The 14,514-nt window shown below is 35.6% G+C and overlaps 2 protein-coding genes across 2 annotated transcripts; both read right to left on the reverse strand.

The window, feature by feature from the left end:
* Positions 1-2,941: 2,941 nt before the first annotated feature.
* LOC116211585 (lysosomal Pro-X carboxypeptidase-like) lies at positions 2,942-5,979 on the reverse strand. The gene is made up of 9 exons (XM_031546034.1): positions 5,411-5,979; positions 5,073-5,262; positions 4,871-5,004; positions 4,644-4,756; positions 4,141-4,402; positions 3,870-4,022; positions 3,685-3,764; positions 3,449-3,498; positions 2,942-3,281 (listed from the first exon to the last, which is right to left on the reverse strand). Exons 1-9 carry the CDS (start codon positions 5,807-5,809, stop codon positions 3,142-3,144), a joined length of 1,521 nt encoding a protein of 506 aa, XP_031401894.1. The 5' UTR covers positions 5,810-5,979; the 3' UTR covers positions 2,942-3,141.
* Positions 5,980-9,122: 3,143 nt separating this feature from the next.
* Positions 9,123-13,481, reverse strand: LOC116211587 (lysosomal Pro-X carboxypeptidase-like). The gene is made up of 9 exons (XM_031546036.1): positions 13,053-13,481; positions 12,712-12,901; positions 12,398-12,531; positions 12,195-12,307; positions 11,816-12,068; positions 11,538-11,690; positions 9,856-9,935; positions 9,638-9,687; positions 9,123-9,509 (listed from the first exon to the last, which is right to left on the reverse strand). The coding sequence occupies exons 1-9, from the start codon at positions 13,449-13,451 to the stop codon at positions 9,370-9,372; spliced, it is 1,512 nt and encodes a 503-aa protein (XP_031401896.1). The 5' UTR covers positions 13,452-13,481; the 3' UTR covers positions 9,123-9,369.
* Between the last annotated feature and the right edge of the window lie 1,033 nt (positions 13,482-14,514).

Consider the following 14,514-nt stretch of genomic DNA (forward strand, 5'->3'; position numbering starts at 1 on the left):
TACCATAAAACACATCGGAAACAAGTACACCACTACTGGGACTGTCACACATAGATGCAAACAAGAAATGACTTCAACGCAATATCTCTCTATCTATCCCAATTTCGATTGATAATCATGAAAATCCGAATTAACTTAATTTATATCTCAACCAACTGAAATGCATAACGAACGGTTGAAAGGACTACCCGGCGGTCGACCAGATTTGATAGGCCGGCCCATTGTAAGGCCTGGGCCCCAATACAGCCAGGCCGATTAACATTATTTTCCTGAGATACAGTTTATCCACCATTTATCTGTCAAATCAACATCGAAACGGAATTAGTATTAGCCATTTTTTAGGGAAACAAAAAAAGAAAATCTATCTTGTCAGTCCGAGAAAGTTTCATATATAACATGTGGCAGTGTCACAAACAAAAAATGCTACACTTGTTTGCCATTAGCGGTAAATCCGGCTAGTAATGTGTAAATTTGGATTCAAAGAATTGATGGAGAGATTTTGAATAAAAATAGAAAACTACCCTTACTACACAAAGAAGGAAACCCCCAATATATAGTAAGAGTTTATTTATTAAAAAATAAATATCAGATAATATTTATTAAAAATATAAAAAACTGAAATTAAAAAAAAAATCTCTTTTCTTTAAAGAAATGGAGACGAACACTGTCATTCCCTGGTCTGCCTGATCTCAGAACTCTCTCTCTCTAGCCCCCGAGCTCGGGTTTGTCAAACTCAGTGCTAGCAAGCCTCGTGGCTGGATTCGCGACCCGATAATTCAGATGTTGCTACTAATTGCGTTTTCTTCCCTGAGATAAGCGAAAATTGGCGCACTAGAGTTTGCGCCATTCTAGTGCTTGAAGTTGATGACAAACTTCTGCTTGAAGGTCGTGTAATTCTGAGGACGAAAACTGAAGTGATCGAGTGTCTGGTTGAAGAAGAAAGTGTGGAGATTAACTTCATGTTTTTGTTGCTGTTGTTTTAAACTTCCAGAAACGATTCTCAATGGAGAAATGTAGCTAAATGGTGCAGTTGCAATAGCGGAAGCAGAGGAGATGATGAGGAGGAGCAGAGTGAGCAGACAGCAGGTCGATGAAGACATCATTGCAGGGATGATCTGGCCAATAACTTGGGATCAGTACATTGCCGTTTATAAGACTTTTGAACTCTAGTTTTTGTCATTTGTCAATATTATTACTGTAATTATATTATATTATATATATAATATAATGAAAATGAGTTCCATTTTGCTCTGAGAGGGCGACTGGAACCGTTTAATCCTCGACAAGCTAGTTTTTTTCTACTAAGGATAAAACTATTTTCATTTAAATTTTCTCTATTATCAAGACTCAAACTCGTGATCTTACTTAAGAAAAATAAGAATTTAATTACTTGAATCAACTCACGTTAATCCTTTTCCCTTTCTTTTATTATTACGTTATCTGTATTTTTTTGGTTTTTTCCCCTATTGCAATGTTTTTTGCTTTGAACCATATGTTATCCCGACATCCAACCAACCTCAACTGACCCCGATTCGAGCTGGTCAACCAACCAAAGGGAGAAACTCTACTAATTGTTAATTTTCTTCATTTACAAGATTCGAAATCAAAACTTATAGAAAATGTGCCAAACATTATTCTGAACCTATCCATGCATGTTGAGTTTGTTCATTTAAACTTCTTCAAATAATGAATTTTCTTCATTCATAATACGCGAACTCAATATATTGCTTAATTAAGGAAAAGAGGTACTAGACCACCTGAACTAATCTATGTGAGTTATCCCTTGCAAATTTTTAAATTTCAAAATAAAGTCTGTGCAAGGATCTAAAAGTATATATATTTTAAAACAAATTGGACCTCGATCTTTATTTATCAAATTTTAATATTAGAAAAGGGAAAATGCATTAAAAAAAATCAATTAGATAAGTTAATAAAATTAGCTAGCAAAACTCTAAATATGTATATTTCACATGATTTTCGAGAGTCAATCAGCAAAAGCCGTTGAAGTGTCGAAGAAAAAATCTAAAAATAAAAACAGAACCTGTTGAAATGTTAACAAACAAATCTAAAAATAAAAATATAAAAACTTCGAAGGATGAAAAATGAAATATAGTATGCCGCCCCGCCCGAATCAGCATATTATATATGATCTTAGAATATTTGATTTTTTAGAAAAATTTCTCCAGCAGCATTGAGTGGGTCCATATTACTAGTCGCGTATTTAAAAGCTAATCCCCTTGGACATTAATAAATAATGCTTATCGGCATAATCAGAGACTAATCAACATATAAGCTTAATAATATCGTAGTCAATACGGTGTCCTAGTTCCCAAGATTTCCTCTAATATTCATTTTATGGTTAATCACCTAGAAAAACACAATATTTACATTTTTTCCTAAATATAGCACGGCATGTGAAAAATAGCACAGAAATGCATGACCTTTGTATTTTTTTCATAAGCGTAACACGACCTTTGAAGAGTAGTATAGGAAGGCACAACATTTACATTATTTCCTAAATATAACACGACCTTTAAAAAATAGCACCAGAAAGGCACGACCGTCAAGCATGATCTTCTTTTTCAACATGCTATAATCGCAACTGAATCTGAAGATCTGGCCATTCTGTGCTAATTTTTAAAGGTCGTGCTATATTTAGGAAAAAGTGTAAAAGTCGTGCCTTTCTATGCTACTCTCTAAAGGTCAGGCTATATTTAGGAAAAAATACAAAAATCGTGCATTTTTGTGCTATTTTCTAAAGATTATGCTATATTTAGGAAAAAAATGCAAATGTCATGCTTTTTAAGGTGAATAACTCTCTTTTTTTAATTATATTTACGTTCAGTGTTCTGGAATCGTGATAGAAACTATCAGATATCGACGTCTTATATTAAATGGTTGAGTTGGAATCAGTTTGCAATAATAGATAAGTGCTGTTATTAGTGGAATTAGGAGTCCGGACATTTGATTAAGAAAGAACAGAGAGGTTACGGATTCAAAACTGCCGGCTGCTCGGTAAGGATAAAGTGATGGACCAGATGAAGTTTTTATTATTGATTTGGCATTCGAAATTAAGAAGCAATCAAATGAGATCTTTACTCCCGTGCGGAAAGATAACTTCTTGTGCGCTGACCGGGATTATTATGCATCACGTAGCGTCTTAAGCTCGGCATAATACTTATTGATCCATCTTCTTATTATCCCGACCTCAGTCTTCCTTTGGTTCACTAACCAATACGGATCGCCTTTCACTGATGGAAGTAAATCCAAACAATGAGATCCTGTAAAATCACATGAATGAGTTAATAATCTGCCATCTTATAATTAATTATAAGAATGCAAATAATAATGTCCTGCAACTAGGCATCTGACTCACGTATCAAATCTATATATATATATATATATATGCAGTCTTGTGAATATATATAGCTGAAGTAGAGGAACGAACCATGAACAGTATACACAGCACGAACAGTTCTTGAGAGGTCCTCGAGTACCCTGGAAGTTTTAGATTATATAAAGCTGATAAGTACTTGTGTTTAGTTAATTAGTGGTATCCTTAAAATAATAAGAATGATGCATATGTCCCCGCTCTTGTGCGAGCTATCGAAAGTTACCGCACGATTACTATAACATGTCATCGCGACTAAGGATCTATATTTGGTTTCCCAAATAGCATCTTACCCGCCATTGCTATAAGGATCCACTAGCCCATTCGAGAATATAATATTGCTGGTGAAATGACGGAGGACCGATTCCATGTCCTGCATCCAAGACGTATATATATGCATGATCTTATATCTAATTACAATGAGAAAACTATATCGAAGGGGAGGTGAAAAAATTGAATGGCGCCGGGGGATACATACCTGACCTCCAAAAGACGTAGGGATCCAGTGTGGCCGAGGAACGACGCCATATGAGGCATTGCAGCCATCAATGTAGCTTTGCAGCGAGGGAACATAAGGTTCGAACATGGTATCATTGGAGCGGGCTAGTGCATATACGATCTCGCTGCATTCCTATCCAAATATATATATGTCCAGAATATTTATCAATTTAGCGTTATCGATTTAACTTGATGATCCAAGTGTCATGACGATTGGATAATTGAAGAGATTAAGGACATATGATATGGACCTGCCAGTCCCATCCTATGATGGTCTGAGATATATTAACTGGGGGGTTAACGAAGCAAGGTGGGACGGGCATTGACGATTGATTTCTCTTGAGGGCAACTAATCCCGAGAACACTTTGCTCAGCACACTTGAGCTTCCATTAGAGTTATTGATTCCATCGCAAATGTGAGCCACAGGCTTTGTATGTGGATCATTATACTGAGCCGATGATGCATATTCGTACTCTAAGTACCGTTTTAGCTCATTAACATCTTGCAATGGCCTGCACTCGAGAAAATTGTAAACTCTTAATTAATCATGCCTTCACGCCTTTGATAACCTATGAACCGAAAGGAAAAAGAAGAAGAAGAAGAAAAAAAACAGAAACAGCTATATAAAGGTCTTAGCAAGTTCAAAGGTTGTGATCGAAGTCATGTTCTGCTGTATAACCTCGCTTAGCAAAGTCAGCAAGGCAGAGACAGAAATTAGCTGGGGGTATAAGATTAGTGCACCGTAGTACATACTTGCAAGTATTGAATATCTTGCTCAGTTCCGAGAGCCCATTTGGTTCAGAGGCGACTCGGTCAATTTCCGACCACGACTCTTTTATGGTCTGATAGCATGTCTCGCTAGTTTCCTGCAACCATTATCACGCCGATCGATTGTCTTTTCTATTTGAGTCTTTTTTATTTTAGATTAATCGGGAGTTGCAATAGGGGGAGATTAGCAAGGTTAGTTTTAATTCAGTTACCCGAAAATCCTTGCTGACAATCGAATAATAACCAAAATGCGGAACAAAGTTGTTGAGGAGCAGGATCGGTGCTGATGAGGCCAAAGCTCCATAGGCGATATGCGGATACTTTAGCCGAAACCATGAAGCAAGCACTGGATCAAAGCATAATAATTAGAAAATTTGGAAGTAATGACGATAAATTGTATATATTTGGACTTACTTCCTCCATATGATCCCCCCATGACTATAATTGGTGAATTTTTGGCGTGCAGTTTCCCCTTAATGTGTATAAGGATCTCCGCGTAATCGGCCAATGCCTGAGCCGAGCTGAAGTACCCACGAGTCTCAGGACTCTCCAGCGCTTCTTCTAGACTTAATCCATACGGGATTGATTCCCCATAAAACCGATGCTGAGAGAAGAGAAGAGAAATCGTACCAAATGTTAAGCAGATAAGTTTGTGAAACCAGTTGTACGTACTCCTTAATTAATTGAGTACGGTAGCTTGAAGTGCAAGTAGCAGATTGATGAATAGTCCAATTACAGGTACAGTCTCTCACCTCTATATATACTATGAGAGCCTTGAACTGAGGCGCATTGTCTGGGAGAAACCCGATAATCGGGATATCACTGCTGATTGGGGCTTCTTCCCCAAGATAGGCGAAGATTGGCGCACTGGAATTTGCACCACCCCAGTACTTGAAGTTGATGACATACTTTTGCCTGAAAGTCGTGTAGCTCTCGGGCCTGAAGCTGAAGTGATCGAGCGTCTGGTTGAAGAAGAAAGTATGGACGTCACTCGGAAGGAAGTCGTAGTTAACTCGCACATGTCGGAAACTCTCTGAAACTGTTCGCAGTGGAGGAATATAGCTGGAGGGAGTTGCAAAAGCAAAATGTGAGGAGATGGTTAGGAGGAGCAGCAAATTAGGCGCCCAACAATAAGACGATGAAGACATCATTAATTGGAGGATCTGATCGTGGCAGATAATTAACTTGATATGACATGTTAATATAACTCGCTGCCTCCGGTTCTTGGTTTTTTCAATGAAAAAATGGGCCCCTTTTGTACAATGCGAATTTGTTTACAGATACAAATTAACTTCATAAAGTTTAAGATCATCGATCTAAAAGGATTTATATCATTAACCTCGGATTTATCGTGGTAGATACGGTTTTGGATAGTCCCACCTCCTATACTCAATTTACTTTTGACTGACATTTTAATTTTGATAGAAATTAAGAACTGGATTGTTTTTATTATCATAAGTGCCAAGGATTAGTGGACAAATAAGAGTCCAGAAACTTGATTAAGAAAGGGCAAATAAGCTCATATTTTTAAGCTGCCGGCTGTGAGAAAATAGGACAGATGGAGTGGACCCAATCGATTAAAGAAAAAATTTTACGAGGAAATAAAGAAACAAGGTGGACCGAATTATCTAAACAGACAGGGATATGTGTGAAGGATATCTTCCAGCCAAAAAGAACAACAAAATAAATAAATAAAAGAGAAATAATACGATCATTTTTTGGTGGGCCTGGGAACCGTATGATTTTCTTTCCTTTTTTTTTTTTTGGGGGGTGTGGGGAGATGGAATTCGCCTATCCATATATTGGCTGATCATGATGTGCCGGGCCAATCAGGCTGGTAGAAAACCGCATGTGCTGCCTTGGCTTTCACCGTCATCTCCACATATAATATACAAAAACACATTTTCCTCCGACAAAGTCAAACTCCGAATCCTGCGAACTACACTAATCGCCCTTGATTTTGATAAAAATTACAAGTGTGCCACTTTCTCTTCTTTCGGCAAGTGCGACTCGGAGGATCCAGCAATTCTATATAAAATCTATATATTAAGCTAGAAGAGAGTGCCAAAGAAATCTTCTTAGCTTACCACATGTCATTATGTGAAATTTCAAGAGAAAAATATTTTATTTTCATCTATATATAATTTATTATGCTAAAATTTGACTTTTTTTTTTGTACCTTTAATCAATAAATTAATGAATGGAAATGTTGTGCAGTTTTCTTTTGAGTACTTCCAATTATAAAGTAATTCTTAGACAATATATAGAGCTCGAAATAAGGTCCATGATATGTTAGTCTGAACTCTTTTTCATAATATCAATTTACCTCTCATGAATACACGCATGCAAAAAAGCACAATTAGAAAATTATTATCCTTTGTCCTAGCTTGAAATAATACTTACATGAACAACAAACATTTCGAGAAGTATATAAATATAATTTTAAAAGATTTATAGTCTTTCACTCTTTAGAAAATAAAATTATTTTTGCAAATTTTTATAGATGAAAAATATTAAATTAGTTCATAATTATTTCAATTTTAATATTTTTGTGGCACCACATATATATAAGTATATGCTCATTTAGTTTTTAAATGATGCTTATCAATTCACACACATATATATAAGCGCTTTTACACAAAATAAAATGAATTTTTTATTTTATAAGATCCATATAATGAAAATTCTTTTATGTAAAATCATTTTATATTCAACTAGTAATGAATTTTACCACTAGTATATAATGTAATGATTCTTTTAATGAATAACAATTCAAATTTTTACCATGAATTAATCTACATATTTTTATGCAATGGTTTAATGTCATTTTTTTACAATAAGTGGCATCACAATAAAAGAATGAACATTTACATGATAGAGAAATTATAGTCCTAAAATTTTATATTCGTGCATCGCACGGGTCAATCGAACTAGTATAATGTGAAGATGTTGTTTCAATGATATTAAACTAGCTAGTTCGACATGCGGACATTTACAGTGAAATTTTTAAACTAAGTTTTTATGAAAGAAGAGATGTCAATGACTCCGGAAGTCGCGAAGAGAATAAATTAATAAAATAATTAATTTTAAAATTTTTTTATTCATTAATCACAATCATATGCCTATATAGGCATTAATAAGAAGTAAAAAAGACAGATGACTATGGGCTAAGGGGTAGCTCATTATGCTTATGTGGAGACTTCTCCTCAAACAAATGGAGCAATCTCCTTAAATTAGTCTAAATTTATATATATATATATATATATAGATATACCTAGAAATTTGAAATAATGGCATTTGTTAGTATAAAAATATATTTATGCATTAATTACATTACTTCAATATGTATATTCGTCTTTCCATCATAGTGGAAAAACATATTAATTTTGATTAAATTCAAAGCTCCCTCTATAAATAAATAATATATATATATATATCTATATATATATAATATATAATATCGAGACAATAGAAAGAGGCAGAATTAATGTCGTTGCTTAAATTTTATTAAATAATCAAACCTCAGCTTATCATTCATTGGCCTCCCATTTTCCATCGGAGATAGCTTCAATTCATAAGAAATTGGGAAAAGAAATAATTTTTATATACATATAAGAGTACATAATTATTACACGGATACTTACTGAAAATTAATGTATATATAATTTCAAAACTTCAAAAATCATAAATTAACACTTCATATTAAATAAATATATAAATTATTATATAAATAACTCCACAAACTTCGAAATCATAAATAAATTTATACAAGACTTAAATTTATAATATATTTGCTAATTCTATTCTTTCCTCTCATAGAGATAATTTATTATATATAGATAAAAGTAAATAATTATTTTATAGGTACTTATTGAAAAAAAAATATTGATAATTCCATAAATTTCAAAGTCATAAATATACACTTAAACGTAGAAATTACTATATTGATAACTTCACAAACTTTGAAGTCATAAATAAATTTCCAATCAAACGCCAGCCATTATAATATTTTTCAAGCAAGATCGAAAACTGATTAAACAAATCGAGAGAAAAAAAACCAAGTCAATATATTAATACTTAGCCAAATTGTTAAACTTATTCTTTTTAGGAATTAGAATTCAACGCACTATGAAAATAAAAATAAAAATAAAAAATATTATATATAAATATCTGTAAATTTAATTTATAAAATGTTAATTACAGATAATAAAATATAGATTGGACGAAGACGTAATATATACAGGAGTCTCATCAGTCAGGGGATTTATATGTAACTAAATTTAATTTATATGATATTCATTAAATTGTATGTATTCATTCATCAAATATGAGCTTAAAGTTGAATTATTTGCTTTGTCCGCATCTGCTTTCCGCTGCTGCTTACGTTGCAATTTGACCGAAGATATTTTTCAATTGAACAAAGTTTTAATTTTCTTCCAAACATCGAAAAAATCACAAATCATCTTCATCTGAAATAATTTCCTTCAAACAAATGCAACCTTTTTTTCTTGTGAAGAATAAGACAAAATTATTTAATTAATTTATGCTTTCTCAGTGCATAACCATTCCAACTCATTTATTTGACTAGGCTATTTGAATCATATAGTACGCGTACCGAGAGTTCGATGTACTCTGTGAAACTAAATTAAGGATACAGAACCGTCCGTGCAATGCCAAGGATAAAGGGCTAGTTACTAGTAATTCGAAGGTCTTAGCTATCTTGTAATTCCTTAAGATCATTATAATATACATGGATCCATCTTCCCATGATCTCGACCTCTGTCTCCCGTTGCTTTACCAACCAATCGGGATCTTTCGCCGATGCTGCAATTAAATCCAAACAATGTGAACCTGCAAAGATTGCATACCCGATATTACAACCACCCAGGGCCATATAAAATGAACAACAATCCGGAAAAATCAATACCACTTATAGCTAAGCAGATTGTAAAATATTTTCGTCAGGGAGAGGGACTTACCTTTGGCTGTATAAACGGCAACAATGGTATCCGAAATGTTTGCTAAGACCCTAGAGATTGATAAGAGGAAAAAAAAAATATCAGTTGTGTGAGGACAATATTCGGGGTGAGCTTTTGTGAAATTAAATCGATTAATAACAGACATGTCGAATCAAAGAGGAAAGAGGACCATTCAGTGCTCATATATTTTTTGAGATTTCATGACCAATAATAATTACCCGCCATTGCTAAAAGGATCTTTGAGCCCGTTGGAGAATATGATGTTGCTCCCGAATCTTTGGAGAGTCAACTTTATGTCCTGCATATATATGTATTCCGATTATAAAATGGCGTGCAGATGATGTATAGGTATCTGTATGACATACATATAAAACGCACATAGTATACTATAGAACAATGATTATGGTGCCTAATATGGGCGGGCTTAATGGGTTCAACTTTTCAAGTCATCACTACACTATAAAAAAGGATTTATGATGACGCTAAGAAGGGACTATGGTGACGAGTTATTGATGTCATCGACTATTGGTGACACAACTGGGTAACACAAAGGCCTGCGTTGCCATTGATGGCGTCGTCTATCAGTTGGCGACACCTAAACTCTGGCGTCACCAAAGAAAAATCTGTGGTGACGAGCTTTTGCTCGTTGCTAGAAGTCGTGGTAAGGGTGATGAAAGTTACTTGTCGCCATATTATATATTAAAGTGAAGCTTACTCCTCGTCTCCATCGGTACTCTAAATGGTGATACTATATGCACGTCATCATAGCCTTTTTTATTTCAAAAAATTTCGAAAATTAAAAATTTGAAAACAATTCGCGGCCAAGTAGCCCCAGACTAGGGGCGCAAACTGGGCTTGGGGGCACCGTGCACCCACATGAAAATTTTCCTACTCCCCCAGCACGTAAGGAGTTTCGATCCTGGACTCCAAGGGCATACTCTACCTTCCTACCATCAAGCTATATGCTTTGGTCTTGTCATCACTATTCAATTACTTACATTTATAGAACTGAATTTTTAATTATAAAATTAATATCTTTTTTTCTTTCATAAACAAAATATTATTAATTATATTTATTTTGAATATTTTTTCTAAGATTATTTATCTCACTTGTCTTTGTTATATATAATGCATTTGATTTATTAGCAATAAAATCTTTTAATTATGATTTTTAAAACACTACCGACATTTTTTATTTTTATTTTCTAACTTATATTTTAAAATCTAGTTATATGTGGTCCCATTTATACTCAATATCCCAACTAAGTAATGAGTAAGTTAATAACTTGATTAGTATCCGGTGCATTTAACTTTTATCGCATGGCAAAGGCGATGATCCCTTCCCTATGTTACTGTAACCTTGACCCTATAGTGACGTCATGTCATCGCGTCACCAAAATATGGATTCTATGGAGTTGTCGTTGAATACGTGTATCCATAGACTTGGTTCTATGGTGAGACCTCTTTATCGCATCACTTGTATTACTCAAAGGCGACGACTCATTCCTTGTTGTCATTATAACCTTGGTTCTATGGTGACGGGATCTCAACGTGTCGCCAAAAAGTAGATCCTATGGAGACATCACTGAATAGGTGTCTGTATAGACTTGATTCTATGGTGGCGCCTCTTGGTTTCGTCGCCATAGTACAATCTTTGGTGATGTCATCAAGTAAGGGTCTCCATAGACTTCGCTCTATGGTGACGCCTCTATGTCGCGTAGCATAAAAAGAATATTTGGCAATGTCATGGAAAAAGCGTTTCAATAGCCTTTTCCACTAGATCTACGGTGACGCATGGTCGCCCTATCTCCAACGTTGCGTCACCATAGGTCTCTTTTGTTGGAGTGCTGGGATATGTCCAGTAGGACTTTATTATTGGATGTAAAAATAGTATTATTACCTGACCACCGTAATACGTAGAGATCCAGTGGGGTCGAGGAGCAATGCCGTATGAGCGCTTGCAGTACTCTATGTAGTTATGCAGGGTGTCACTGTCGGGCTGAAACATAGTCTTGTTGTTGCGGGCCAGGGGCATTATGATATCACTACAATTCTGCATATATATGATGATCATCAATCCCTTAGTTGAAGAAAGAAATTGTTTTACTCATAAATATGCCCCGATAAAAAGACTGATAAATTGAGCTTAGATATAAAGCCTTGATGAATATATATCACCTGCCATGACCAACCCAAGGTAGTTTGTGAAGCATTTCTTGGGGGAGTAATGTCGTAGCACGAGGAATTCGTGGAATTTCCCATAGTAGCAACCACCCCTGCGAATATTTTGTTAAGAATGCTTGAACTTCCATTGCTATTCACAGCATCACAGAGTTTGGCCACTGGTGTTGTGAAGGGGTCGTTGTATTGAGCAGCTGTGGCGTACATAGAGATCAGGTAGTCCTTAAGCTCAGAAGCATTACTCAATGGCCTAAAATCAGATAAAATATGTCAACTAATTACCCAGGAAGGATTGACTAGAAATCCTGAGCACTATATAACTGCAATTTGTAGAAGATATAAACCGGGGAATTTGTTCTAATTATCATGTGCATACTCGCAGGTGTTGAATGTCTCGGTCAGATACTGGAGTCCGTGCTGCTTGGAGGCAACTCGGTCGATTGCTGACCATGATCTTTTTATTGTTTCGTAGCATGTCTCGCTAGTTTCCTGAAGACAATCGATTGGGATGGACATGGTTATTGTAAAAATTTAGGACGGAATCGATAGGAGGAGATTGTGCCAAAGTTTAAAACTCACCCGAAAGCCCTTGCTGACGATGGTATAATAACCATAATGCGGGGTGAAGTTGACAGGAAGAAGGATCGGAGCCGACGAAGCGAAGGCCCCGAGAGCGATGTGCGGGTACTTTAGTCGGAACCATGCAGCTAGCACTGAATCGAACAGATCGATGAAATAATTCACGTAAAAGGTTGAAGATGATCATAGCAAAATTGTTTCTTTTCTTTTTTTTTTCAGGATAAAAAGCACATAGTAATTATCCATAAAAAAGACGCATATGGTAATTGAATTTGATCATATTAAAATGGGGCAATATCATCTCAATAGCTTACTTCCACCATACGACCCTCCCATGACAATCACGGGAGATTTTTGCGCGTTCAACATCCTCTTCACGTGGATGATGACCTCTGCATAGTCGGCTAAAGTTTGCGCCGAGTTAAAATGGCCACGAGTATTGGAATTATTCAGTGCTTCTTCCAGACTCAATCCAAATGGAATTGATTCCCCGTAGAATCGATGCTGATATCAACAACAATTTAGTTTACTCTTCACATAATAAATCGTGATCCAGAAGTAGTACTTTCAGGAATGGATTGTATATATTGGTCAGATTGTCATAATTATTAATTGCTCCTTTGGCAAGGAATAAATTTGGGTTAGATAAAAATACCTCTATGTAAAGTATAAGAGCCTTGAACCGAGGCGCATTATCAGTAAGAAATCCGACAGCGGGTATGTCTTGGGCCACCGGTTCCTCGCCGCCGAGAAAAGCGAAGATGGGCGCGCTCGAATTCGCACCGCCCCAGTACTTGAAATTTATGACGTACTTGTGCTTGAAAGTCGCGTAGCTCTCAGGCATGTAGTTGAAGTGGTCGAGCGTCTGGTCGAAGAAGAAAGTCTGGGTCTCATTAAGAATCGATTCCGTCACTGCATTTCCGGAGTCCTGCAGGAAACTGTCCGGGGCAATCCTTAGACTCGGAATCCGATTAAGATGAGATGCCGAAGTGGATGAGGAAAAAAGTAGCAGTGAAAGCAGCAGAGGGCCGAAGAGGCCGTAGGTCGAAGACATTATTGCTAAGAAGAGCAAATGTTGCTAAGACCAAAGGGAACGTTGGTTTTATATATACATATGGAAATTGGACTGGACCGTTTACTTTTCATCCTTATGGACATATGTGTCCCTAAATCAATTGAGATCGCAGGAACAAAGTCGATCGACTTTTCCTCAGTCTGATCTTTCCTTCTGTACTTTCTACTTTCTACTTTCTACTTTTATAAACAAAACTTTTCCAATCTTTCAGTCAAAAAATTATTCCTCCAAAGCGTGTCGAACGAGACTACACTCACCACCATTAATAACTATGTTTCTTGATTTTCGCAACTTATTGAGAAAGTATTAGATATAACAGTTATATATAATGAAATTTACGTGGTAAAATCGCAATTCTTTAGGGTATTTCAATTTTTATTGATTTTTAAAAATATCAGAAAAATTAAAAAAATTAAATTTTTTTATAATTTTATCACGTGAATTTCGTTACATATCCAAGTTCTCGGGCACATAATTAATTCGGAGGGAGTCAGCTTCTCTTTCTTTGTTTAATCGTCTCATCAAGAAAAAATATTGCATGTGATTTGATATCGACCCTCTCCCCGATAGCAACCTTCGACCAGCATGAGGACTGCGATAGATTTTTGTACGACGGGTTGCGTTTAACAATTAACAATTGCTTATGTATCCATTGGATCAGATCTATCTTATGGTGGGAGAATTTTCTTCCCCTTCTATTCAAGGAGAAAAGAAAATGACTTACAAAATTTTATCGCCAATCCATGCAATGACCATGGAGATGATAAATCTTTCACCTGTCGATTGATCAGTGGGATGAATTACACCTCGATGAAATGGGATCAATAGCATGAATAACAATATCTGAGCTATCAAATCAATTCATTGTCGAGAATTGAATAGTATATGACATAGGAAGATCTTTTATCGATACGGAGTAAATCATTGGGTCCCGAAATTGTATGTGAATTATATGGTTCATTGTCTAACGATGCTTTTTCGCGCTTCTTTTTTCCTCCAACCCAACGTCCAATTAAGTATGTGGATATTAAGTTTTATTATT

The sequence above is a fragment of the Punica granatum genome, chromosome 6 (genome assembly GCF_007655135.1).
Source record: "Punica granatum isolate Tunisia-2019 chromosome 6, ASM765513v2, whole genome shotgun sequence".
In the NCBI taxonomy this organism is placed as follows: domain Eukaryota; kingdom Viridiplantae; phylum Streptophyta; class Magnoliopsida; order Myrtales; family Lythraceae; genus Punica; species Punica granatum.

What these genes read in the sequence shown, in the direction of transcription:
- LOC116211585 (XM_031546034.1), bottom strand. Translation starts at nt 5,809, where the DNA reads ATGATGTCTTCATCGTCTTATTGTTGGGCGCCTAATTTGCTGCTCCTC. An exon ending in GGGGGGATCATATGGAGGAA is followed by an intron (nt 5,005 to 5,072) that starts GTAAGTCCAAAT and finishes GCTTTGATCCAG; the next exon opens with TGCTTGCTTCATGGTTTCGG. An exon ending in TCATAGGATGGGACTGGCAG is followed by an intron (nt 4,023 to 4,140) that starts GTCCATATCATA and finishes ATATTTGGATAG; the next exon opens with GAATGCAGCGAGATCGTATA.
- LOC116211587 (XM_031546036.1), bottom strand. Translation starts at nt 13,451, where the DNA reads ATGTCTTCGACCTACGGCCTCTTCGGCCCTCTGCTGCTTTCACTGCTA. An exon ending in GATCCTTTTAGCAATGGCGG is followed by an intron (nt 9,688 to 9,855) that starts GTAATTATTATT and finishes ATCAATCTCTAG; the next exon opens with GGTCTTAGCAAACATTTCGG. An exon ending in TGCCGTTTATACAGCCAAAG is followed by an intron (nt 9,510 to 9,637) that starts GTAAGTCCCTCT and finishes CAATCTTTGCAG; the next exon opens with GTTCACATTGTTTGGATTTA.